Source organism: Parathielavia appendiculata, assembly GCF_033297405.1.
Source record: "Parathielavia appendiculata strain CBS 731.68 unplaced genomic scaffold N657scaffold_21, whole genome shotgun sequence".
NCBI lineage: Eukaryota > Fungi > Ascomycota > Sordariomycetes > Sordariales > Chaetomiaceae > Parathielavia > Parathielavia appendiculata.
In genome coordinates this window covers 251881-274942 of record NW_026944240.1, presented here as the reverse complement: position 1 = coordinate 274942, position 23062 = coordinate 251881, and the positions used below count along the sequence as shown (strand labels likewise).

Here is a 23062-nt window from a genome sequence, read left to right as displayed (position 1 = left end):
GGAGTAGACTGGAGGGAACGCTGTAGGGAAGAGAATGCAGTGGTGGGGTCAGTTATCACGGGTGATAGAGGCCAATGTTGAGTATGCCTGTATATTGTGGTGGTTCTGCGAGGGAACCAAACTGGCTCTGTGCAAGGCGCAGGGCAAACCTGCAGGTAGGTCCTGCGCACAGGCCAGGGGCAAGCCCCGCATCGGGGCTTGCCAAGCCCTCATCTCCTATCTAACCATACCCCTGTCATGGTTCGTCCCGTTGAGGGTGGGAACCCAACCGTATCCATCCTGTTTACACGTGATAATATCAGGGCACAAGGAGGTCATGGCAGCTGACCAGGGCGGGAGGTCAACGACCGAGGACCACTACTGGAAGGAATGACAAACTTCACCGATATCGAAGAGGATTAACTTGCTGCACACGTTCCGGTCAAAGGAAATTCCATCAATTACTACATTGGGATCTGTGCCTTTTCCCTCGCCGTCACTTCAATCAGAGTTCCAAGACTTCAATTGACATTGCATTTTGAATCCACCAGCTATACTTCATCTCGCCCATTCTATATAGAGCTAAGAAAGTGTTAGTATCAACCCTTACGTGAAATCTGCTGTTAGGGATCCCACCTACGGTGTTTGTCGCAGGACGCTGTATCTCACTTTTGGCAAGTGTGGGACTGGCCTTGACCGTAGACAACCTTGCAGGTAGGGCATTGCACTTGGTTATTGGAAGAAGGTATTCTGAGATATCGTAGTTGGGTAGAGCTGGAGGCTGGAGATGACGATGTTAACCGCTGGGAACGAATTAATTCATTTGTCTTCGTCCTTTGGAGAGTACTTACCACTGTTATATATCCTGCAGCTGAGCAATCCAGGCCAACCTCCATTGCCTTCCCGTCGCTGGAAAGTGGTTCGCGCACCGATCCGATCACCGATCCGATGACCAGACAAATTCCTCTTGGCCTTTTCATGCCGAATGCCAAGGCTGCCCAAATTCTGGTGAAGCTGGGGAACTGTCGCTGTCACATGCAGTTCGAGGTCAATATCACCCAGGATGCATGCATGCGTCTGAAGGGGCATATCTAGGGCATGAAATGGATGCAAGCTCCAGATGCTGCCTGATTAGGCTGCCAAACGCAGCTCACATTTGTCGGGCATGACACATAAGATGGTGCTCTAATCTGAGTCGTGGTTGGTTGGGCAGGGCAATCACCCGCAGTCTATGAATACTTGCAATGCAAGGCCCGTGAGTGGAGCGACCAGCCAAGATTTGATCAATCTGTATTGGGCGGCCTTCACCGGTTGAACTGGCCACTGCCATCCATACACACGTGCGTCGAAGCCCCCAGCAAGGCTCGACGAGAAATGGACGGCAAGGCGACGGCATGATGGGCCGTTGGATATTGCGGCTTGGCAGAGCGAGAGAGAGACGAGCCATCCAACAGGAAGGCGTTGGCGCCAAGACCAGAACCCCACCGCGGGATCAGCCGGTTAGTCCCGTGGTGGGTCCGCACCGCCCACTGTCAAGGAATCCTTCCTGTTTCCGATCATTGTTGAGCAGAGCATTGGTCTCCTTCCACGCAGCAGCCAGACGTGCAAGGCAACTTGGAACTTCAATGAATTGTGGCCAACAAGCTAACTCAACGCAGGCTGGCAGGCAGCAATGTACTACTACCTAAGGGGGGTTCCTGCACCCGGTCACGCCTGCAGGTGTGAACGAGTTAGTGGTCCTGTGCTGGATGCTTCGAAGGTGGCTCGGCTGGCTGCTGGGCGCTCCGTTTGCATTCGCTTCAGAGCCAATTGGAGTCTGTTGGCAGACCCACTCAGTGCCTCCTGAGTGGGCCTGCCAACCTTCCCACGTCCTCTTACCGGACATGCTTGCAACATCGACGAGCAGGCGACTCAAGAGCTCACATTGAGGACAGTGAAGCGCGGTGAGATTTTGCACAATACTCATTTGCCTTTTGAGAACGAAATCGGAGCAAAGCACGTGTTGTATCCCGACGCTTTCAAGGCCAGGAACGGGATATGGCGGCTTCGGAGCGAGTGTCGTGAGATTAGTGCGTGCGAAACCCCGAGACCCAGACGTCCTCGATTTCTATTGCAAGGTCCCAAGCTCATCCGGCTGCTTTGTTCCCCGAAAATGTGGAGTCAGTCGGCTAAACGCAGGGTTGCGGAGCGGGCCGGGCCATGCAGCGGAGTGTGCCAAGAATGCATGGACGCACGGGGGCGCGGAGTGGAGAGCCGGGAGGCGGAGCCCGTCCGGACGGGACTCCCGGAGCTGGGCAACTCGCACTGGCACCATTTCTTCACTATTCCTGCATGCATATGTAATTAATGCGAATGATTTTCCGAAGAAGAAGTCACCTTCCCTCTGCGCAGCAGTGTGCGCCATGTAGCTCCATGACTCAACCGACATGCTGCTGGCTGATAAAGTTGGACAACTTCATAATACTGAATGATGGGCGATTGATGGTGTTTGACTTTGCGCAGGTGGAACTCGGAAGCACAAGGAGTTGGAAGGAAAGCCCCAATCGCACCAATGTTGGTTCTGTAATGAGAGGCTTGAAGATGAGACGCCGGCATCTGTATCGCCAGCAAGCCTGAGGTGCAGAGGAGAGTTGTCAAGGCAGCAACGGGCCCACTTAGGTGGTGGCATTGCCACCATTGAGTGGGTCTACGAATTGAACACAATTCGGCGCAAACTAACTGGCAAACGGAACCTCCGTGGCCAGTTATACTGAGATGTTCCTCTCTTTTTGTCGGGTCCAGGTGGTGACCTTGCCGTAGGTGGCCGCGAACTGGCCCAAAGCTTCCGTATCGAGGAAGGCGCTGCAAGTATTTTCCCACCAGGTGACCCTTTTACAAGCCGAGGTACGGACACCCCAGGAGGCCAACGAAGCACTCTCCAAGCGCCGGAGAGCCAAACGGAGGCGTCTCCAAGACGGAGGTGCTATTAATGGCAGCCAGGCCAGGGAGATAATAGCAGAAAAGGGTGTGGTTGAGGAAGGAGGGCATGTCGAGGAGGAAAGTGAAGGGTCATTAAAGAGGCGTCGGACGGGTTCGCGGCTCTGTGGCATCTGCCGCAAGGCTGGCCACAATGCAAGGACATGTCCAGAGGTTGGAGAAATAGATAGTTCAAGCGAATCCGAGTAATTGCAATTGATTTCACTGGTTTTAGTGGACTTTTGACAGTTTGGAGTGGTGAGGTCTGGAAAAGTGCACCACTCAATGGGGTGCGCCGCTCAATGAACCACGTTAGGTACCATTTTTACAGTGCTTGTTACTTCTCGGAATGGTTGACAATGCCCTTAACTACATTCCTAACATCGCTGTATATGGTATCTTGTAGTCCATTAGAAGGTATCTACTATTATTAGCAGTTGATCGTTGAAGTAGCTTATAAAAGCCTCTTACCTCTTGGAAATATCCTTTTTCCGACGCAAGATGTCGCTTAACCTCTTCGACCTTAGGATCGAGAGCCGCTGGTCTCGACAAGAATACTGAGAAGTTGTTTTTTTGAACCTAACGAGGTAAGTAAAGGCTTAGACAAAGGTGAGATCAGTTTAACCTTTCTCTGGAACTCGACAAGAGATTCCATATTAGCTGGAAACCCACAAATCAGAGTCCACCTGTCTTGTCGTGCGCCCTCTTCAATCTTCATATCCAAAATGTTGACGACCAGGTCTGTCGGGACGGGCAACCCTTGCTCCAAGCAGTGCTTGAGATACTTAGCATGGAGGAATGTAGGGTCCTCAGACCGTTCTCGAATAGCGCTTTCCCAGAAGAGACACTGAAGCCAAGCTTCATCGGCGGCGAAAGCCTGCTGGACGGGGTCGTCGAGAACGGAAGGCAAGCCCGGGGCAAATATAACGGGAACCCGACGGTTCCGCTTCCCGAAATGGGCCTTCCTCTCTGCCTGCAACAAGCTCAACCACTCCCTTCCTTCCGGGGACTGGATCTTGGGCGCTAGGCCCTGAAACTCTTGTAGATCCTTCTCTCCGTAGGTCCGTTGCTCGTATTCGTAGGCTTGGGTCAAACACTCAAACTTGTCCATCTCCTTCACCCAGCGGCCCTCCGGGGTCCTTCCCTCCTCGTAGTCGAGCCAGGCCTCTATAATCTCTTGAGCGAGATCGGGGTTGCAAGGCTTTACCAAGCTTTCGATGTATTCGAAACCGGAGCGCTCGAGCTTGTACTTCTGTTCTAAAATGCATTTTAGTCGCTTAGAGCTAGAAGTAACGGCTTAGAAGTAACGTGCTACACGTACCTTTTGGAACACCCGCATACGTTGGGATATCTCCAACGACCGACTCCGCAAGATCGTGGCATAGCCCTAGGAATATACACCTCGATCTATCTAGTCCCTTCTACAGAAAAATCGTTAGTGTATCAAAGAAGATAGGGGTTAGGGGATGCGAACTGACTGGCGCAAACAAGCCTATCAATGCGAGTCGAAAGCTGTGGGAAGCGACGCTCTCTGGGTTCTCGACCGTTCTTAGCCACCCAGTTCGGGGCAGATGCTTGAGCTGCTGTATCAAATGCAGGAATGGGAGCGGTGAGCTGTCCAACGGAGACACGGTGGTCTCCATGATCTTGCGTGCTTGAGAAAGGAATGCGGAGTTGAGTCGACAACCCCGCGATTGCCCGAACTGAGAGCCCTGAGTTACCTGGCCAATGCGGTACTGAGAAGTGGGTCCCACGTGGACTTCTCGCCATTGGAAGGCTGTGTCCCAATTGACGAAGCGGAGCATCTCCCAAACAATCAACTGCGATTCCCAGTATGTCTCATATACTACCGAACAATTCCAAGGGCGGCAAGGGCAGCGATGGTGTCGATCCCTCTATCGTTACGACCGTAAAGGTGGCAGACCCTTGGACTGTTGAAAAGGCGCTGGCGACGATTTCCAGACCCGCCGAGGGCTCAACGTCCCCTATTGCCTTCTTCCACCTGTTGGAGCGCCTCAAAACCACGAAGCGAGCGGGATGGTTGCGGTTTGGAATCCTAAGGCATGGTCCTCCTCGCTAGTACAATGTTATGCCGAAAAATGCTAATATTCACCTTCATCCAGGTGCGAATCGGTCGCGGATCACTCGTGCAGGATGGCCATGATGGCAGCAGTCCCGCCCCCGTCTCTTGCACACCAGCTCGATATCGCAAAGTGCATCAAGATGTGTCTGTTCCACGACACGGCCGAGTTACTGGTCGGTGACCTGACGCCTGCAGACGGTGTCCCAAAGACGGAGAAGCATCGAAGAGAGACCGAGACGATGAGTTATATTGAGGGGAAGGTGCTCGCCAACGTCAATGCTGGCGTCGCGGGACAGGAAATTATGGCCCTATGGCGGGAGTTTGAGGACGCTAAGTCTTTAGAGAGCCGCTTTGTCCAAGATCTTGACAAGATCGAGTTGCTCCTCCAAATGGTGGAGTACGAACGTCGGGCGGAAGGGCGCCTGGATTTGAGCGAGTTCACCTACGTGAAAACCAAGGTCTTGTTACCTGAGACCCAGGCCTGGGCGGAGGAGATCATCGGGGAACGAGAGGAGTTCCGGAAGGCCCACCATGCTGTGGAGGCAGGCGCGAGCGACATCAGGATGAGAGTGATGCAGGATGCGTATTACGGCAATCAGCTATAGTATGTCTATTGCACTGCTATCATCAATGGAAGTTCTTCACCTGCGCATCCGCCATCTCTGTGAAGATCAACGAACTAATAGTGAGTCCCACACTGTCAGGGTGCCCATCTTGATACAGCTGAGATGCGTTTCGGCCAATCCAGCCTGCTTGCCCTGCTCGCTGGTAAGTGTATGCCTTTGAAACCGAGCTATCGACACTTACTCATCATAGATACACAGGATTGCAGTGCCTTGATAGAGGCCACAAGCTCTGCGTCATTACCCACCAGCCTCTGCGAGCGTTCCTCGTCCCAGTTCTGGCAGAGTGGCTGACGGCCCAGAAAACAGTGAAAATACCGGAGCAACGAATTGCAGGATGCGACGCCCTCGTCGATAAGCGCTGAAGGTCGAGAGGGGTGTATCCAGAAACCGGCCTAGACGCTATTAGCAGCTCCTCCATAACAGCTGGGTAGGCTGAGGGTGTTACAGAGTCTTTGTATCGGGCCCAATAAATAATCCGTCCCGCATCGAGCTCTCGGATGTGAAGGAGGAGGAACACTGCTAGGGTACCAACAATCCACTGACGTCGGTCTCTGGAAAGACGGCTAAGAGCGCCGGTGATCTCTCGATCGAGTTCGATCATCCTTAACTCTAGGAGATGGTTCACCTGATTCTTTACCATCCGGGGAACCGGAATATGCCCGTACCAAGCCGAAACTGGATTGTCGACAACAGCCATGCCTAACGTTTCTAGCCCAGAGAATTGGCACCCTATGACAATCAGTCGAAGGGCCGTATACATCTCGAGGCAGTCATTGATAAGCGGGTGCTTCATCTAGGTATTAGTATCTTATTTAATTCTCTAGGGAAGATTTGGAGTAGTACTTACGTCGCGATAGAACCATATCAGTTTGAAGACGAAGCTCGCTGCATGCTCGCTGTTACGCGCCTCGTCCAACGCAAGAGGAACATTCGCCTTGACGTGTGAGGCGATGTCCACTTTGTCCGCCAGGCAAAAAGCCGTCGTTGTGACTGAGTGCCATCCTGATCTATCTTTCTTCAAGGCGCGGACCTGATGGTCGTAGATTGGGATGAACTCGGAGCAGGTCACCTTGAGGGCAGGCCCTTGGGTGTAATGAACGAGCTCTGCCATCCGCTGGGGCTTAGATCTGACTGGAATCACCCCTGTGAAGAGGTTCCGATACGTTTCGTCCTTCCCTGTATCTAGGTCAGCTCGGTCCTATACACAACATAGGGGAAGTGAAGAGGTACACTTTTCGAAGGGCTTGAAGTCTGTAACACGTTCAGAGCTGCAGATGAATGGTGGAATTCGCAACTTGGTGCACTGGGTGCACCGAAGATCCCCAGACGCTGTCTCGCACTAAGGGATTTGTTCAACCGACGTACGCACTCAGGTATGCAACTGGACATCCTACCTTGTACTTTTTGGCCCAGCATCGGAAGCACTTTCGGTTTTTTTGGGTATCGGGTGGTCTTGTCAACTGCACAACGCCTCCTAGGCTTGCGAGCCTTGTAAGATGTTCGCGAGGGTCGTCCTCAATGACAGGCTCGAGTGGGACGACTTCGCTTGCATGGCGGTTACAACGGAGAAGCTCAGTTCGGTACGAAGATGGAGACGGTGGGCGGTAGAGCACTAGAGTCCCTGAACCTATTTGAGCCATGGTTCCTGGGTGAAGAGTGTATTGACTGTGATCCTGGAATGTCAGCCCCTCGCGCCAGACAGTGGTCAGCAGCCGTATTGTCACGTGGATATGCACAGCCAAGGCCGAGCCAGCTTCCAGCGCCAAGACGGATCGAGCCAGCATCCGCGCCAAGAAGGGGTTGTCAAACGGCTTGTTCACGCTAAAATCCGGGGAATCTGCTCAACCCCTGTGCCTGTCTGTCAAAATCTGTCCAAAGTTCGGCACATCTGCACAACCCCTGTTATCAAGGCAAGCAATCCAAAAGCGGCTTAGCGCCTGATCGGCGCGCTCCTCAGTTGGCACTCCTTGGGACGAGTTCTCTCTGGGCGGGTAAGCAAGCTACATACATCTTGGGACCGAGACTGTCCTTTGTTCGCGGCCGAAGAGCGCGCGCCCTGGGGTCTCTTTACGCGCTTGAGAGAGCGGGGGAATGAAAATCGGAGTTCCCCATTTTGGGCGAAGCGCATACTCCGCCGTATTCCTGCCACTCAGCGGCCGGCGTGGTTGGCTCATGGCTTCTCCGTTCTGCTTCGCTCGAGCAAAATTGACGTTCAAGACTCAAGCATTGAATGTTGACCGAGTGGGACGGCAAGTGACAGGCGCAACAGGAGCTGGCCCGCGGGCAGGGTACCAGGGAGCACACCGAGACGAGCGTATATATTCATACCCCTCTCATAGCATACGCCTCGCCACTCAAATCTCCTCCCTGATAGGTCGGAGCTACTCCGCTCTGGCACCGAAGACAGGAGTAGGCTTCCCGGTCGGGGGCCACTCCGGTCAAGAGGTTCGGAGGGTCTTCACTTTCCTCCTGACAACAACGTACTGCCGTTGTTCAAGTTCTGGAATGCCCACACATCCATTGTACATCTCATTGCGGATCTTGATGGATGACGCCGCACCCGAGAGAAGGGAGCCTCGCCCTGAGCGAAGCCCGCATGCAAACCGGCGGAACCATACCACCATTAGGTCCAAGTCCCCGTGTTGGGCGAGGTGGAGAGGTGGTGTAGTGGGGAGGAGGGGGAGGAAATGGAGGTTAGCGGAAAGGTGAGACGTGGGCCGGGTTGCACTCGGGAAGAATGGATGGGACACTGAGGGAGAGTTGGAGGGGTTCTATTTCTCTTTTCGTTTTCGTTCTAAACACGTCTGTTCAACCTGCTCCCTGTGCCTCGCATGAGACAACGAGCTCGGAAAAAGACGAGGACTCTTCTTTGCTCAGTACTCAGCGGCAAGCTATCCCTTAAGGACCTATTTCCTTCTGCGTTTGAGCTTGGAGGACAACTTGCGAGAGTGATCCACACAGCTCTTTGCCAGTGACGGGGCCAGGTCGCTCACTCCTGCAGTCCAGACGCCGGCCATCCAACACCAAAGCACAAGCAAGCCAACCTCTCCAACCCCCTGAGCAGACAGGTTCCCTAATGTCAGACGAACCTCTGGCCCCCTGCAGCGCAGACATTCTCCAACCCCCTGTTAGAGCAGACAGGTTCCCCAATGTCAGACAAGTCGCTGGATCCCTGTTAGAGCACACACTTCAACCCCTTTCCTCTCGAACAAGACACACCCCCATACCACCTCTTCCGTGAGTCGGTTGTATATATACCTACTCTCAAGTTCGCTCCCTCAAGTCTGCTCACTCGGTGCTCCCTTCAACTCTTCATGCCTCCCTGCAGGACACATTGTACAAATCCACGGCGAATCGCAGGAGCCAGCAATGTGTGACTTCACGCAGGTAAGTAGTACACTCCCACTAATTAGAATTCCTATTTTAACGCGTACAGCGCGAATATTATTGCGGCCATTTCCGTTGGATTGCGTCAAAGTGGTGCCAAACTTATACTTATACGCACAAGAGATGCCGCCTGCCCAACGTGACACATTTCGAGTACAGGCATGTGTGTACGGGCTGGTGAGCGGACTCATTCTAACGGAAAACAGGATCGAGAGTTGCGGAGAGTGCAAACCAAAGGAATGCCCGCACTGGTACCATGAGCTGAACAAACGGTGGAACAAGTCGGAGAGGTGATCAAGTTCTCAATGTGCGTAAATAGGCGCTCTGGATTCCTCCCCTCACATAGAAAGCGCTAGGACTTACGTTTGAAGAGATGGAAATGATTTGCATTCCCGTAAATCTCGCTGCAGTGGCAATGCGATGTGACAGGCCAGTCGCGCGGGTCCACACCGTGAAACATGCCCCCTATCTTTACACTTTCAGCTACCTCACTCAACTCTTGCCTGCTTCTCGGATCCCTGAACAGTATCCCCCCGTTTCTCCCTTTTTCTCTTCCTCACCAGGATCTCCGTTCCCTCAGAAACCTCCACCCCTCGTCTGTCCATCTCGCCCGTGTACCCGCGCAGGCAGCACCAAGAGCTGCCTCCGAGAAATGCGATTCGGGTGTGCTGCATTCCAGACTCCGGGCTTTCGGAAGGCTGGTCCTGGGCAGAGCCGTGCCCCGCAGATGGCGTCATTTGCTCGCTTTGTTGCTAACGCAAGGGATAGGAAAGAAGTAAGGGGGGTGATGCTCTAAGAAGCAGACGATGGCACGGAAGCCAACCTGGCCCACCATTCCGCAAAATTCGTAGGTTCCGTGCGGCGCCCGGGCGTAAACTGGACAGGGCGGAGTTGGTCTTTTGAAGGGAGATTACTCTTGGAGCATGTACTGAAGCCGGGTGCTGGGCCGATAGACTGTGCGTCCCTTCGTTGCTCAATCTCGATTATCAAAGTTTCCAACTCATTGTCATTCGTCACGTCGTCAGGGAGAGGGTGGGAAAGCTCGAAGTCGATGGCAACGATCCTCTTCCCCATCCTGTCACGCAGAAAGTTGTGAAGCTTGGCGTCCCCATGAACAACCCCATTTTCCGTAAGGAGGCGGTACATGTCCTGAAGCTGATCTAGAAGGAGAGGATCCCCTAGCTCTTCGGGTGGAAGACTGTGTAGTGAGTCTCCTTCGACTTTCTCCAAGAGGATAGCTGGAGTTGGCCGCTTGCTGATCCGATATCTTGTCTTGCTGGGGTTGTAGCTGGCAACCTCACCAAACATTCGTGGGATGTACTGGCCCTGGAGTGGATAAAGCCGTTGGTATGTATCAATCTCGTTTTCGTATTCTTCAGCCTTCTCGGGTTTTCGCTCCTTTAGGACGACGGTTGCCGGCAAGAACCACTCTGGCAACAATCGCTCGAGCCAGGAGCGAAGGAGCTGTGGCGTCCAGGAGGACACCCAGGAAGCAATTGGATTTGGCGGGACATCTAAGAGAAAGACATGTCGATTCGCGTAGATTCGTTTTGCAGGTGCTTGAAAACGTCGGAAGCCGAATTGTATGTCCTAATTAACCAGGATTAGTGAGAGCCACCACGAGCCTTCAGACGCCAGAGCATATACCTTGATCTCGATGTTTTCGTTGTCTTCCATCTTGCAGAGGCATAGAGTTAGGGTTAGGGTATAAGAATTAAGTCGAAACACAGAGAAACGAGGTGAGATGGATTGGGTTCAAGGCTTATATAACAAAAGGGACGTAACACAGGCAAACAAACGGGATCCTGCCGCAAACCAACCATTCAGCAGGGCTGTTCGGGGAGAGCCCAAACGCGATAGGACTATTATGACAGCGTCCGGGGTGCATGTGCAGCTGCAGGCACCCGGCAGGGTCACGCACCGATTGCTTCTTGGCTTTACGAAAAGAATCTGCCATTTTATTCGCACCAAACTAAACGGGGGTCGGAAGCTACAAGATCACAACCCGAGTCCAGCGGTATCCCAAACAACCCCACCATCCTCATACAGAACAGGCTGCCCATCTAGATGAGCCCAGTACCATGCGCCACTCACATCCAACATTCTTATATAGCCGGTAGGATGTACTTCATACTCGTTATTCCCATCCACCCAATAAGGTGCCCCTGACCAATACCTGAATCTGCGAACATAACCATCCAAGGTCACTGGCGGAGCCGTAGTAGCTTGCATTCTCCCAATCTGCTGGGTCACTGTCCGGAAGAGGCCGTACTGCAATGTTGGGCAGCCATGTGCGAAAAGAAGGCCAGTGACTGGGCAGTTTTGGTCCCCGATTTGTCGAACAGTTTGAGCCTGGAATACGAGGATCAGGAGGTGTCGGCCATCAAATCCTGACGCGGCGAAGCACTTGTATTTATGGCAGTATCTGTACATCCGTTAGCTAGGTGCTTCAACCTGTTCTAAGACTATTCATTGTACTTACGCTCTCAACTCCTTTCCGAGCCAAACACGATTGCCATCTGGCCGCCTTGGGCTTGTGATCCATGCTCCAGTGTTGATTATCCCATGCCTCTTGAGCTCCCCTATCATAAGGGAAGACTCTCCGCATCCCCAACTGAAGTCGACGGTCTGCGAGACTTGGGTTTGGCCAAGAGGTCCTGACTCTGACCGTTGGATGATGAATGGAGGGCCAAGGTTGGTATGGAAGGCGAGCTGGATGGGGTGTGAAATATGAGTGTAGAATGCCCTGACACTGTCGCCCTCTTTCTGGAACCATTCGACTGTGTCGTTGAGGGGCATCACATCCTTGGTTAAGAGACGATGGTCCAGAGCGTTTTCGTCACCAAATATGGTGTTGATGGTGTCTTGGTCAGGGTTCTCAAAAATTCGAAGAGCTTGAGGTAGAACCTCCGGATAATCCGCTACCCAGCTCTTGTGGGACAAACTGGGTTCACCGGCTCCTGTTAAGGTGTGAAATGCAGCAGTGCCATCTGGGAAAGCAGGTTGAAGTAGAAGGTCCCGTAAAGTGACCATGCTGAGATGCTGAGAATGAAAGCAAAGCGCGATAGTGAATTGGTGATAGATAAAAGTGATCAAGGATTGGCTTCTTAAGAACAAGAGAGCAAAGAGGGGAGTCCCACATTTATAGGTGAAGACATGCACTGAGCTGAAGGGCCCAATCACCAACGAAGCCCGGTCAAGGGCGTAAAGAGACTCTGGGGCGCTCGCTCTTCGGCCGCGAACAAAAAGGACAGTCCCCGTCCCAATCTCATGTGTTTGTAAGGCGCCTTTGTGGCAGAGAGCATGATTGGTCGAGGACATGATGATTAACCCTCCAACCCCTTGTCAGAGCAGACACATCGCTGGTTGCCAAGAAGTCTACCTGCCCCCGCTTGAAGAGTCCAGGGACATACGAGGCATCGCCTGCAGCATCGGCATGCACGGCTACACATCGAGAATTTCCTGGACTGTCCACACGCCTAGGGTGAGTGGTTTGACACTCGCAGCTGGGCTGTGACACAGCAGTATGCCCGTCTTCCCTTCACGCCTGCTCTAGCTGTCGTTATTTGCTCACGCTTGCTCACCCCCTCATTTTTTGCTTACTCTTGTTCACACCCCTCAGCAAGATGATCAACACTGTGTAACAGTTGATCACTTTTCCTCAACGGAGACAGGATTGTCGCGAGCACTGCTCCCGACACTGTCTAAGTTATGTGGAGCGCACGTGCGAGCTGGGTCTCAACGTGGTGATATGACAGGCCCATAAACGATGGTTTCTCACCCAAACTTCCCACCACCCAAGTGGGTAGCAAGAAAGACAAGGGCGGCGAGGTAAACACATCACGACCGCAACAGGTACTTCAAGCTGAGTCTGGCATCGTCTGATCTGCACCTCTGTCGTTTTGGAGAATGCTCTGAAATCGGCAGCGGCAGTCTGCACAGAGGCAACATGGTGCATAAAGCAACCAGGATATTGCAGTCCCACCAAGGTAGTGTCATGTACTGAAAAGGTTAGTACACAGGGAACGAGAATGATGAGCGACCCAGCCCTTGGAGCTAGGCTGCGTGTTGTGCGCGCAAGGATAAAGCTCCTGAACCCAATTCCGCCAAGCCCCGCCGACCCCCAGAGATATCGTATGCATGCCAGGCTTGACCCATGAGATCGGCAGAGTGTTGGCTGGTGTCTGCTCCGACAGGGTCTTCGAGCGTGCCTGTTCTAACCGGGGGCTGGACAACTACACGTGTAAGTGTGTGTTATCCAGCTCCCTGTCGTGGCAGACGACGTTGGAGATACCCCGTCAACTTCACCGCTTCCTCCTGTCGGAACGAAGCTGCCTTGATGGCTGCATTCAACGGACCTCGGTGGTTGATTGGTGCCAGCACTGCAACCCCTCTTCCTTACATACTTAGTCCTCTCCCATGCCCATCAACAGCATGAAAAATCAATCACTTTTTACCACCTTAAGAAATCGATACACTGCTTTGACTGGGAATAGCTTCTTCCAACGCATATCTCAGCGGTCGTCGCCCTGCAGGTTCCAACAATTAAGAGTCTCATTTTGCAACGCTTCGCTGCGCAACGCTCGACCACCCATTGAGCTACCGAACGGAACCCATCTAACGACGACCGACTGTCGCCCTCCATTCCCAACCTACGATGTCGTCTTCCACTGAAGCCACGCCCAAGACCATTGTCATCCTCAACGGGCCTGCCGATTGGCCCTCCTGGGACCGGGAGTTTACGGCTACCATGGCCATCCACGGCCTACTCCCATACTTCCAGGGCACCAAGGAGCTGTTGGCTGAGCCCGACGAAGATTTCAACGCCTTTGACGAATTCGAGGCCTACCGCAGTGCCGAACTGCTAAAGGTCGCCCAGCCACTTCAGCCTATTACGCCTACCACTTCCATCAACGAAGACGACGACGGCACCAATCAACCACCGAGGTCCGTTGAATGCAGCCATCAAGGCAGCTTCGTTCCGACACCTCCTCACTCCCCTGTTCAGCAGCACTTCGCAACCCAGATGGCGGACAGCAGTGACAGAGCTCAACGAATTATCCACGCAGCACTTTTACGCCATCCGAAGGATCGCTCTCTCGAGAGGATTGACATCCACAACGCCCGCACATTCATCACATTCGTATTCGGCCATGGTCGCGTCAAGTACGGAGACAAACCGAAAAAACACGCCTTCCAACAGCTGGACTCCGCAACGCTTGTTGCTCTCGGTGTACTTATTCGGCTCAGAGACATCAGGGCCAACTCCACCTCCGCTATCAAGGCGCTTTGTACCAAAGCCCCGAGTCTCATCTCGGAGACATGTTGGTACAACAACCTAGACCTGTGGAACGCGTCGCTCGGGGTTGTCAGTAGCAGCGCTGTATACTGGAAGTTCCGCAATGGTACGGCTTCCCACTTTTATACTACATCGCTACTGACGAGGATCTAGACGCTGTTGATGCTATCCAGCGGGCTGCCGGGGATTTGGACGATGCGCCGGGATCTGGGGCTCCTCCGGCCTCCGCCGTCCCCGCCCCTGCCTCCGCTACGCCGATGGCAGCGCAACCTTCGGGCACTGGCGAGCCCTACGCCGGTACCACTTCCACGGATTCTCAAGACGCCCTCCCGGTGCCCAGGTCGAGCCATAAACGGCCGAGAGTGGAGGCAGATGGTAGGGTTGCCTATGCAATTCTTCCGCCATAAGCTGACACAGCCAGATGCTTCATCTGTCGCCTTTCAAGCGCCCGTTATATCGTCCGATCTCCGCGCCGCTGCCCCGTTCCTCATTCAACCAGGACTCGGTCAGGCCCCGCCGCCAACCCCACACGGCGACGGGAACTGGACTCGCAGCCCTTGCGAGAGCCCGACGTCCCAGCCGCACGGCATCGACTCCCGCGCCTCCCATCCTCTCCCCGCTCTGCCAACCGCCGATCCGCAGCCCGAAAGGAGCGTCGTACATATTCTCTTTAGGCCATCCAGCGACATGTTCGAGGCGGCTTTTCCTGGAGTGGGTCTTATTTCCGCCATGGCAAAGTCGAAGCAAGAGTTCGTGGGCGGTCGCGGCTATTCTGCCATTGCAAACTTTTATATCTACGACGACATGGCCACTGAGATGGATATTTGTCTCGGCAGAGCTGATGAACAATCTTGCGCCTATGCGGCTGACCGGGTGCGCACGATCCTCGGGAATGTTCCTGGCGTGTCTGTCGAGGTCCAGCAAGTTTGCCAGATGAAGATAGTGGTACTCCCTCATCCAGAGTCTGTTCACGTCGGGTCGATGCTAGCTGGTATATTTATATAGCAGTCTTCATTCAAACTTAACATCCATCGAACCCACTGTGACAGTTTGCCCCGCCGGGACAGCCTTTCGATCTTCTTTTCGTAAAGCTTCCATAGAAAGCTCCTCCTCCCCAATTTTAATCTTCCCGTTGCCAAAAGAATTCTGAGGTTGCCACCATATCACTCTCTCCGTCTCCACCGCCGGAAAAACCTTGTACGGGATAGCTTCGTATATTCCGCGTAGTGCGTTGTCCCCCTTTCGAAATCAGCAATAGCAGCAGAGCAACAGGCAAGAAGCACGTACCAGAGGCATGGTTACAATATCAAGCTTCCCAAAATGTCCAGAACAGCGCTGTCTGATGAAGTCTGAGTGCTGGTAGATGTGCTCAACGTTTGCGCGATTTGCGCCAGACGAGATCTCCTCGCAGCCCGTTTCAATGGAGGGGCATTGGTCATTGTGCGGGGCACAGCAGATTGTGGATAAACTGTCGGGAAAAGTCGCTTGCGTTGTCATGTGACACCCTGTCAGATGTCCAAACTGGCATCGGTTGTCGGAGCGCGGACAGTCCATCGACAAACTTCGAGCATCGAGGTAGAGGTGCGAAGTTTTAAAACGCAGGTGCACTTGGTGTTTTGATGACGTCTTTTGTAGTGGCAAAGCCGACAAGGCTGTCGCTGCAGCTTATTCCTGCACTTTTTGACCGAGACACCATGGTGCATAGGTAGTTATACAATGTACCTATCTTTGACGACAACAGGAGAGCAAATTGAGGGCACGCCGCAAGGGAGCACCTCCAGACGACGATTTTTAGGTCGAGCTGAGTTCTGTAAGTTACACCAATGCAACTCTTTCGCCCTTGTCGCTGCTGTCGTCATGCTTCCCATTGGTCGGCCAGCAAGGCTTACCATACAGGAGCGGCGAAAGGTGGGGCTTTGCAGGGAACTTCTTGGCTGCCTATCGAAACCACTCCTATGGCGCCCTCTCGGCTTGCTCAAATTCTTCGTTCTGGCCCCGGCGCTAGAGTTGTGATCTCAGGTTGCCAGGGAGTATGGGGGTGTGTCTTGTTCGACAGGGGAGGGGTTGAAGTGTGTGCTCCAACAGGGTTCCAGAGGCTTGTCTGACATTTTGGGGAACCTGTCTGCTCTTAACAGGGGGTTGGAGAGTGTCTGCGCTGCAGGGGGCAGAGGCTCGTCTGACATCAGGGAACCTGTCTGCTCAGGGGTTTGGAGAGGGTGGCTTGCTTGTGCTTTGGTGTTGGATGGCTGGCGACCTGGACGGGTAACTGGCGAAGAGCTGTGTGGATCACTCTCGGAAGTTTTCCTCTCAGTTCCGGGACAACGGAACCGGTACCCTGCCGATCCTGAGTGCTTACAAGTACCTACATGTACCATCCATACAAGACCCAGGCCGGATCCCACTTGGGGTGGAGCTCGCGCAACCATCAATCCCACGGCAGGGTGATAGCGGCGCGCGGTGGCAGCGGATTGGGAATGGTGGCAGATGCAGCATTGGACAGGGTCCCCACTGTATCCCCGACGGTTTCCACAGTCAGGCATATGACAGGGTAGTTTGGCGATCTTGCTGCCGACCTTGCAGAGGGTGAGGTATAATTGTTTACAACCCTTGTTGTCTTTTCCTGCTGCTTGTGTTCATTGTTTCCCTGATGTTTTCGGCGACGTTCTCGATGACATCCTCGCTGACATTGACCGTCACGGTTCCCCTTCGGTGCCTCAATAATATCCCACCATGGCCGAAGAGCACACTCCGCCACTCGCTGGGGAGTCCTTACGAACTGATACCCTAGAGCCGTTGTGGGACGATGGCACAGATCTTGCGAGCGTACGCATTTCCTCCCACCAGCTAAGACTCTGCTGATAGCAGATATGTAGGACGATGAGTCAACGGCCACAAGCATGGTGTCCGGCGGCGGTGGCACGGACTCCGCAATCGATGATTTGGTGCGACGCCTTCCCCTGCTCATGGCATCTTGACTGATGATGGACCCAGGATGGAGAGTCGACATGCACTTTGCCCGGTGATATACCCGTCGTCGAAGAGGAAGGTCGCAAATACCACGATCCCGACAAGTACCCGCTGCCCAACGACGAGCAAGAGCAGGAGCGCCTCGACATGCTTCACGAGCAGTGGCGAGTGTCACACGACGAAAAACTACTCCTCTGTCCTCAAGAGGTTTTTCAACGTGTCCTTGACATTGGCACCGGCACTGGCATATGGGCTATCGAGTTTGCTGATGAGCATCCGGAAGCGTATGTGATAGGCGTGGATATCTCGCCTATCCAGCCCAACTTGGTGCCTCCAAACTGCGAGTTCCAGATCGACGATGCCGAATTGGAGTGGACGTGGGGCCAACCCTTTGACTTTATCCACGGTCGCATGCTGGGTGGATGCTTTAAAGATCCTATAAACATCTTCGAGCAGGCGTTTCAGTATGGTACCCCTATAAATCTATATTGCTTGACTAACGTTGCGCGCGCTAGACATCTACAACCTGGCGGGTTTTTCGAGGTCAAGGACATACTCCTTACGCTCAAGTGTGATGACGGGACTCTCGAGGGTGATTCCCCACTGCTCACCTGGGCAAGACTTCTTGCCGGAGCCGCCGACAACATGGGCCGGCCCATCCATCTTGCCTCTCGGTATCGACAGATGCTTGTTGAAGTGGGCTTTACGCATGTCGATGTTGTTGAACAGAAGTGGCCTACGAATGGCTGGGCGAAAAACCGCAAACTGAGGGAGCTCGGGCGCTGGTCTCAATTGACCTTTGGGAGAGAGCTTGAAACTATCTCTACTGCTTTGCTTATGCACGGCCTGGGTTGGGATGCTAAAGAAGTCTCGATACTATGCGCTTTGGTCCGCAAAGAATTCCAGAACCCCCGGGTCCATGCGTACTTTCCTGTCCTAACAGCATTCGGGATGAAGCCTTTGGGAGAGGCCTAGTAGCGCTGCGTTTCCTACTTTCTTGCCTTTTCGATGTCTGTGTGGACTTGGCCCCGGGGCCAGTCCATCAGCAACTCACTCCTTGTCATTATCTCCATGATCACCTTGGTTCTCTAGTTCTATACTTTTAATCACAAACCCTTCATTGTCTGACTCCAAAGCGTCACCCAACAGCCGGAATTCAACACCCTCCGGTAAAGATCTGCCGTACCATTCCCCTTCGCCCCCCCGATCTGCACGAGCCTTGAACGTTTAGAAGCCTGGAGGGACATTTCAAAGAGGATAGCACATACCATGTAGCTTGGGTAGAGAACCTTCCCTGATCCGAGGGCTATGAAAAAATACTTGTTGTTGAACTCGTACTTTCGGTCTTCGTGGATGTCAATGTTGATGGGTTTGGCAACCATCTTCAGAAGAGAGCATAAGGGAGAAGTCCCGTAAACTCGGGGTGACAGAGCGCTCTGGGCAATTTCCTGGCTTGGATCTGCTGCAAGCGCCTGTATTCTGCGTCGTCCGGGTCATTCACATCGCCAACTCGGCGGAGCTCGAGCAATGCCCGGGAAGTACCTCGGCGCCCCTGCATGGGCAGGCACAGGGCCGAGAAGCTCCGACCTATCAGGGAGGAGATTTGAGTGGCGAGGCGTATGCTATGAGAGGGGTATGAATATATACGCTCGTCTCGGTGTGCTCCCTGGTACCCTGCCCGCGGGCCAGCTCCTGTTGCGCCTGTCACCTGCCGTCCCGGTGCCTCTGCACCCAGCCATGCCCGGGCTTGGGCTCAACGGGCCTGGCTCGAGCACCCCAGCAGGACAGACACGACTGCAGCTACGCCAGACTACACCGGCGTATGCACGTCTCCCTTTTTGCTAGGCCGGGTACTGCAGGCTGGGCCCCTTGTTGCATGTCTGAAGCCAGCACGAGCAGAAGATATCAAACAGGGACGGGGTCGGTTACTCAATCGAGTGCCCCTTGATCATGCTCCACGCCTCCACCCCTGCAGGTTACCGACCACCGGTCGCCACAAGAATTGGCTCCTTCCGGGAGGCGCATGCGAGCCCTCCCTTTGCTGTCTCGGGTCCAGTGGACTTCTCCTCTGCGCCCAGCCAGCTGTTGTCTTCATCCTCCGCAGGCAAATTCTCCTTGTCCTCTCTGTCAACTTTAGGCCAGTCAACTTTACACTTCCTATCTCCTTCTGATTCGGAGCCCCTAAGACACCAGACACAGAAAACAGTCCAAGCCAAGCATGTCGCGCCTCCACATGGACGATGACGCGCCTTGTGTCATCTCTTGGAGCAAGGTGAGCCTTGTGATCGGCGACGACATGGCAGTGTTCGGATTTTACAAGCAGCGCCTTAAATCCATCCCGCAAACCGCTTGCGAGGAGATTGCAAAGGCTTTTGTGAAGCTGATGGCACCGAACCTGTACACTGGCAGCGACAGTTCCGCCCCAGGATGGTGGCCGAAGGACAGGGTGCGCTATATTGACCCGGCAGACCAGTCGGACGAAGGTATACACTTGCCCTATTGGGTTCTATTCAGGTACAGCGTCTGATCAGGAGATATAGCGCGCCCATCTTCTAGCCTGTATCCTGAGATTGGTCAGCAAGAACCAACATCCCGACATCAGGGAGCCGGATATCGACATCGAGAGACTGAAGACCGCCGCCATCGACTCCGAGTCGCTTTCGGATTTCTTCGGAGATACTAAGAGGCCGAGCAACGCAAAGAAAAAGCGTATTGTCGAGGAGCTCTTCCAGGTCGCCTGGAACGAAGGAAGGTATACAAAAAACGAAATAGGTAGGGTAGCCTTCCTACATTCAAGATACATCACAGTACAAACTAAATTCCCACAGATAGTACTTGCATGGTCTTCGTACCCCCGACAATATTGTCACAAACTTTTTCTCTAAGGATAACATTGAAGAGGAAGACAAGGACGAATCTTCTATGTAGCACTTGGCACGGCACGGACTTGGCACGGGCACAATGCAACTTCAATTTCAAGAAGAAGGCCTCCTTTATCAACATCTCATGCACATGTACGGCCGGTCACCGGTATCTGCGAGAAATTGTCAAATTCCTCCCCTCACATAGAAAGCGCTAGGACTTACGTTTGAAGAGATGGAAGTGATTTGCACTCCCGTAAGTCTCGCTGCAGTGGCAAACTCATGCTATGGTAGAAATTGATCATGGTCGATTTGTAGGCTTCCTGCTCCTCAACGCTTTGCGTCAAGCGGCGAAAGCTGCCCTCCATGGACCTAATGGTGGTATGGTTCCGCCGGTTTGCATGCGGGCTTCGCTCAGGGCGAGGCTCCCTTCTTTCTTCATCCATCAAGATCCGCAATGAGATGTACAATGGATGTGTTGTAATAAGCGGGCGTGGGCATTCCAGAGCTTGAACAACGGCAGGGACGTTGTTGTCAGGAGGAAAGTGAAGACCTTCCGAACCTCTTGACCAGAGTGGGCCCCGACCGGGAAGGCTATCCTGTCTCGGTGCCAGAGCGGAGTAGCCCCCAGGTCACAAATCCTTGGTGATTTGTACGAAATATCCTTCACGCCGTCCCTCTACTATCACGATGAATTCAACACTGTGCGACAGTCGATCACTTTTCCTCAACCAGGACAGGATGGCCGCGAGCACTGCTCCGGACACTACGAGCTGAGTCCCAATGTAGGCACCTTAGCTGTCTACTCCAACAGGGGGTGCAAGCAAGCCACACTCTCCGACCCCCTGTTAGAGCAGACAAAATGTCAGACAAGCCTCTGACCCAGACCCTCTCCGACCCCCAGCAAACATCAGCTTAGCTTCCCTGCAAAGCCCCACTAAGCGCCGCTTGGTGTAGGCCCTCATTCTCCGACCCCCCTGTCAGAGCACACACTTCAACCCCTTGTCTGAGCTTTCCCTGAACCATACTCCCGGGCGAACTGAGATCACAGCGCTATCGCCGGGGCCTGAACGAACAATTTGAGCAAGCTGAGATAGCCCCGTAGGAGTGGTTTCGATGGTTAGCCAGAAAGTTCCTGCCCTAGCACCGCGGTGCAGGAAAGTCAGAAGGTCACCTGCATGCTACTAAGCGGATTTCCGACCGCACCCTGAACTTCCTCTTGCCGTGGCTGCCCGTCTGCTGCCACTATACCGCATCGCCTACAGGATATCTTCCTGCATCGAGGACGCACGGGACCTTGCCCAACAGATAGCCGCCATGATCGAATTCGATCCCTATGACCGCCTGGTCGATGCGTGCAGGAACCCCAGCGCAGGCCTGGGGAACATACCCGGCTTGGCAGCGGGGCACCTGCAGCTCGTGGATGCTGCTTGCCTTGGCATTGTTGACCCTGGGGCAGCTATGTCCTTCGGCGAGCAGGGGCGTAAAAAGTCAGGTTCCAGCACACGAACCGTGCTCCCCGAGGGGATTGACTGGCATAGACATCCGCATCTCTATATCCAGTTCGGTCTTGGAAGTATACTCGATTTACATAAGACCCGAACCTCTCCTTCCCTTGCACTTAGATAAACAACACGCTCCCCTTCCCGTCTGTCATCGTCAGCACCTCAAAGTCTTTTCATTACCACTATTAGCATCTCTCAAACTACCCGTCGTTGGCCAGCGCCTCGAGCCCTCCAATACTCTCACGCACTCGGCATGTGCGATTATATACAACGAGAGTACTCGTGCGGCCACTTCCGGTGGATTGCCTCCAAGTGGTGCCGGGACTACACCACCACCCACAAGAGGTGTCAACCCAACATCGCGTACTTTGAGGATAAAGCAGAGGAGCTTTGCGGTACGTGTTCTTAGGTACTCTCAATTATATCTGGGACGTAGTTCTAATGATCCCGTATAGGCGAGTGCATGCCGAGGGAGGACTGTCCATGGGAGTACATGATCAAGCGTCCCAATTAGCGGAATTATTAAGCAAGTTTACCGCTGCTGTTGGATAGCGGCTCGACAACGTCGCTTCCAGCTGAGAGACGTAGAGGACTTGGGACCCTTTAGACACATGCCAGGCCAGCTTAATATCCTGAGGCGCGAGAGCGTCTGCTTCTTCTCCTAGTTGCGAATACATACCAAACAGTGATGAGCAAGTTGGTTCAGCAATATCGATATCGTCTCCCACCATGCCCCTTGTCCGTCACCATGATCCACAACGCCGACAAACCGGCTGCCAGTCGGACCATGAGCCCAATTGCGGAGTAACTCTCTCCCTAGTGGTGTTGAGCTCAAGATGTCTTCCTCGACATTGACGTACTTGCCTCCACCCTGTACCCGAATCTTCCTTGCAGAGCTCTGACCTGGCCCGTGACCCGTTATTTCAACCTTCTCACCCTTTTCCTTGCAGTGTTCAATCAATGCATCTAGGCTTGGGGCTTTGGATAGGACACTCTAAGAAAGGGTTAGCAATTCGTCAAGGACTCGCAGGCAGTGAGTGAGACCTGGCCCATGTCATCCGTACGAGGGTAGCCCCTGGGGGAGGCTTCGGGGAAGGCCATGGGCCGTGAATCGGAGTTGAAAGAAATTCAGGGTCTCTCGATTTGCTTGTGCCTCTGACAGAATCGGCCTCTGTGGGTGTCTTGGCGTTGGCTAAGGAGTGCGGAAAGCGGCTTCTGGGGAGAAGAAACCCATCTTGCCCGACCCCTTCACAGGCCGGTTATATGGGCCAGGTCGACCGCCCTGAGGTCCTGCAGCAAGCGTCTGGACATCGAGCTCAAAACAAGGCATCGATCAGATACGCCGCTCAAGTTGCAGGGTGAGCTAGCGCGGCGGAAGGGGGCCCTGTTTTGGGCTTCTC

The 23062-nt window shown here is 53.7% G+C and overlaps 13 protein-coding genes across 13 annotated transcripts; 7 read left to right on the top strand and 6 right to left on the bottom strand.

Moving 5' to 3' along the window:
* Positions 1-3457: 3457 nt before the first annotated feature.
* Positions 3458-4577, bottom strand: N657DRAFT_580845 (uncharacterized protein; the record flags this gene model as incomplete). Its single annotated transcript, XM_062789483.1, has 3 exons — positions 3458-4191; positions 4256-4355; positions 4413-4577. 3 exons carry the CDS (start codon positions 4575-4577, stop codon positions 3458-3460), a joined length of 999 nt encoding a protein of 332 aa, XP_062643728.1.
* A 191-nt stretch (positions 4578-4768) lies between these two features.
* On the top strand, positions 4769-5622 carry N657DRAFT_658766 (uncharacterized protein; the record flags this gene model as incomplete). The annotated part of the gene is made up of 2 exons (XM_062794925.1): positions 4769-4980; positions 5058-5622. 2 exons carry the CDS (start codon positions 4769-4771, stop codon positions 5620-5622), a joined length of 777 nt encoding a protein of 258 aa, XP_062643727.1.
* A 22-nt stretch (positions 5623-5644) lies between these two features.
* N657DRAFT_580811 (uncharacterized protein) lies at positions 5645-6403 on the bottom strand (the record flags this gene model as incomplete). The annotated part of the gene is made up of 3 exons (XM_062789481.1): positions 5645-5775; positions 5825-6035; positions 6089-6403. 3 exons carry the CDS (start codon positions 6401-6403, stop codon positions 5645-5647), a joined length of 657 nt encoding a protein of 218 aa, XP_062643726.1.
* A 592-nt stretch (positions 6404-6995) lies between these two features.
* N657DRAFT_649732 (uncharacterized protein) lies at positions 6996-7427 on the bottom strand (the record flags this gene model as incomplete). The annotated part of the gene is made up of 1 exon (XM_062793788.1): positions 6996-7427. The coding sequence occupies one exon, from the start codon at positions 7425-7427 to the stop codon at positions 6996-6998; it is 432 nt and encodes a 143-aa protein (XP_062643725.1).
* Positions 7428-7485: 58 nt separating this feature from the next.
* Positions 7486-8446, top strand: N657DRAFT_244732 (uncharacterized protein). The gene has a single exon (XM_062786400.1). The coding sequence runs from the start codon at positions 7735-7737 to the stop codon at positions 8350-8352; it is 618 nt and encodes a 205-aa protein (XP_062643724.1). The 5' UTR covers positions 7486-7734; the 3' UTR covers positions 8353-8446.
* A 566-nt stretch (positions 8447-9012) lies between these two features.
* On the top strand, positions 9013-9324 carry N657DRAFT_658765 (uncharacterized protein; the record flags this gene model as incomplete). Its single annotated transcript, XM_062794924.1, has 3 exons — positions 9013-9030; positions 9080-9193; positions 9244-9324. The coding sequence occupies 3 exons, from the start codon at positions 9013-9015 to the stop codon at positions 9322-9324; spliced, it is 213 nt and encodes a 70-aa protein (XP_062643723.1).
* Positions 9325-9815: 491 nt separating this feature from the next.
* Positions 9816-10872, bottom strand: N657DRAFT_244972 (uncharacterized protein). The gene is made up of 2 exons (XM_062786401.1): positions 10678-10872; positions 9816-10620 (listed from the first exon to the last, which is right to left on the bottom strand). Exons 1-2 carry the CDS (start codon positions 10705-10707, stop codon positions 9823-9825), a joined length of 828 nt encoding a protein of 275 aa, XP_062643722.1. The 5' UTR covers positions 10708-10872; the 3' UTR covers positions 9816-9822.
* Positions 10873-11007: 135 nt separating this feature from the next.
* On the bottom strand, positions 11008-12106 carry N657DRAFT_649729 (uncharacterized protein). Its single transcript, XM_062793787.1, has 2 exons — positions 11513-12106; positions 11008-11455 (listed from the first exon to the last, which is right to left on the bottom strand). Exons 1-2 carry the CDS (start codon positions 12061-12063, stop codon positions 11029-11031), a joined length of 978 nt encoding a protein of 325 aa, XP_062643721.1. The 5' UTR covers positions 12064-12106; the 3' UTR covers positions 11008-11028.
* Positions 12107-13929: 1823 nt separating this feature from the next.
* On the top strand, positions 13930-15456 carry N657DRAFT_244672 (uncharacterized protein). Its single transcript, XM_062786399.1, has 3 exons — positions 13930-14358; positions 14483-14704; positions 14751-15456. Exons 1-3 carry the CDS (start codon positions 14184-14186, stop codon positions 15332-15334), a joined length of 981 nt encoding a protein of 326 aa, XP_062643720.1. The 5' UTR covers positions 13930-14183; the 3' UTR covers positions 15335-15456.
* A 1457-nt stretch (positions 15457-16913) lies between these two features.
* N657DRAFT_649724 (methyltransferase domain-containing protein) lies at positions 16914-18413 on the top strand. The gene is made up of 4 exons (XM_062793786.1): positions 16914-17152; positions 17203-17271; positions 17321-17760; positions 17812-18413. The coding sequence occupies exons 1-4, from the start codon at positions 17060-17062 to the stop codon at positions 18269-18271; spliced, it is 1062 nt and encodes a 353-aa protein (XP_062643719.1). The 5' UTR covers positions 16914-17059; the 3' UTR covers positions 18272-18413.
* Positions 18414-19261: 848 nt separating this feature from the next.
* N657DRAFT_649723 (uncharacterized protein) lies at positions 19262-20330 on the top strand. Its single transcript, XM_062793785.1, has 3 exons — positions 19262-19777; positions 19835-20066; positions 20123-20330. The coding sequence occupies exons 1-2, from the start codon at positions 19515-19517 to the stop codon at positions 19977-19979; spliced, it is 408 nt and encodes a 135-aa protein (XP_062643718.1). The 5' UTR covers positions 19262-19514; the 3' UTR covers positions 19980-20066; positions 20123-20330.
* A 1585-nt stretch (positions 20331-21915) lies between these two features.
* Positions 21916-22176, top strand: N657DRAFT_580798 (uncharacterized protein; the record flags this gene model as incomplete). The annotated part of the gene is made up of 2 exons (XM_062789479.1): positions 21916-22057; positions 22118-22176. The coding sequence occupies 2 exons, from the start codon at positions 21916-21918 to the stop codon at positions 22174-22176; spliced, it is 201 nt and encodes a 66-aa protein (XP_062643717.1).
* A 147-nt stretch (positions 22177-22323) lies between these two features.
* Positions 22324-22999, bottom strand: N657DRAFT_626045 (uncharacterized protein; the record flags this gene model as incomplete). The annotated part of the gene is made up of 2 exons (XM_062790773.1): positions 22707-22999; positions 22324-22656 (listed from the first exon to the last, which is right to left on the bottom strand). Exons 1-2 carry the CDS (start codon positions 22761-22763, stop codon positions 22324-22326), a joined length of 390 nt encoding a protein of 129 aa, XP_062643716.1. The 5' UTR covers positions 22764-22999.
* Between the last annotated feature and the right edge of the window lie 63 nt (positions 23000-23062).

Excerpts from the sequence above, each read along its gene's own strand:
- N657DRAFT_244972 (XM_062786401.1), bottom strand. The coding sequence starts at position 10,707 with ATGGAAGACAACGAAAACATCGAGATCAAG. Across the intron at positions 10,621-10,677 it reads ACGAAAACATCGAGATCAAG|GACATACAATTCGGCTTCCG; the intron begins GTATATGCTCTG and ends CTGGTTAATTAG.
- N657DRAFT_244732 (XM_062786400.1), top strand. The coding sequence starts at position 7,735 with ATGAAAATCGGAGTTCCCCATTTTGGGCGAAGCGCATACTCCGCCGTA.
- N657DRAFT_244672 (XM_062786399.1), top strand. The coding sequence starts at position 14,184 with ATGGTCGCGTCAAGTACGGAGACAAACCGAAAAAACACGCCTTCCAAC. Across the intron at positions 14,359-14,482 it reads CTCATCTCGGAGACATGTTG|ACGCTGTTGATGCTATCCAG; the intron begins GTACAACAACCT and ends ACGAGGATCTAG. Across the intron at positions 14,705-14,750 it reads GCCGAGAGTGGAGGCAGATG|ATGCTTCATCTGTCGCCTTT; the intron begins GTAGGGTTGCCT and ends TGACACAGCCAG.
- N657DRAFT_649723 (XM_062793785.1), top strand. The coding sequence starts at position 19,515 with ATGTCGCGCCTCCACATGGACGATGACGCGCCTTGTGTCATCTCTTGG. Across the intron at positions 19,778-19,834 it reads CCGGCAGACCAGTCGGACGA|AGCGCGCCCATCTTCTAGCC; the intron begins AGGTATACACTT and ends ATCAGGAGATAT.
- N657DRAFT_649729 (XM_062793787.1), bottom strand. The coding sequence starts at position 12,063 with ATGGTCACTTTACGGGACCTTCTACTTCAACCTGCTTTCCCAGATGGC. Across the intron at positions 11,456-11,512 it reads CTCGGAAAGGAGTTGAGAGC|ATACTGCCATAAATACAAGT; the intron begins GTAAGTACAATG and ends ACGGATGTACAG.
- N657DRAFT_649724 (XM_062793786.1), top strand. The coding sequence starts at position 17,060 with ATGGCCGAAGAGCACACTCCGCCACTCGCTGGGGAGTCCTTACGAACT. Across the intron at positions 17,153-17,202 it reads ATGGCACAGATCTTGCGAGC|GACGATGAGTCAACGGCCAC; the intron begins GTACGCATTTCC and ends GCAGATATGTAG. Across the intron at positions 17,272-17,320 it reads ACTCCGCAATCGATGATTTG|GATGGAGAGTCGACATGCAC; the intron begins GTGCGACGCCTT and ends TGATGGACCCAG.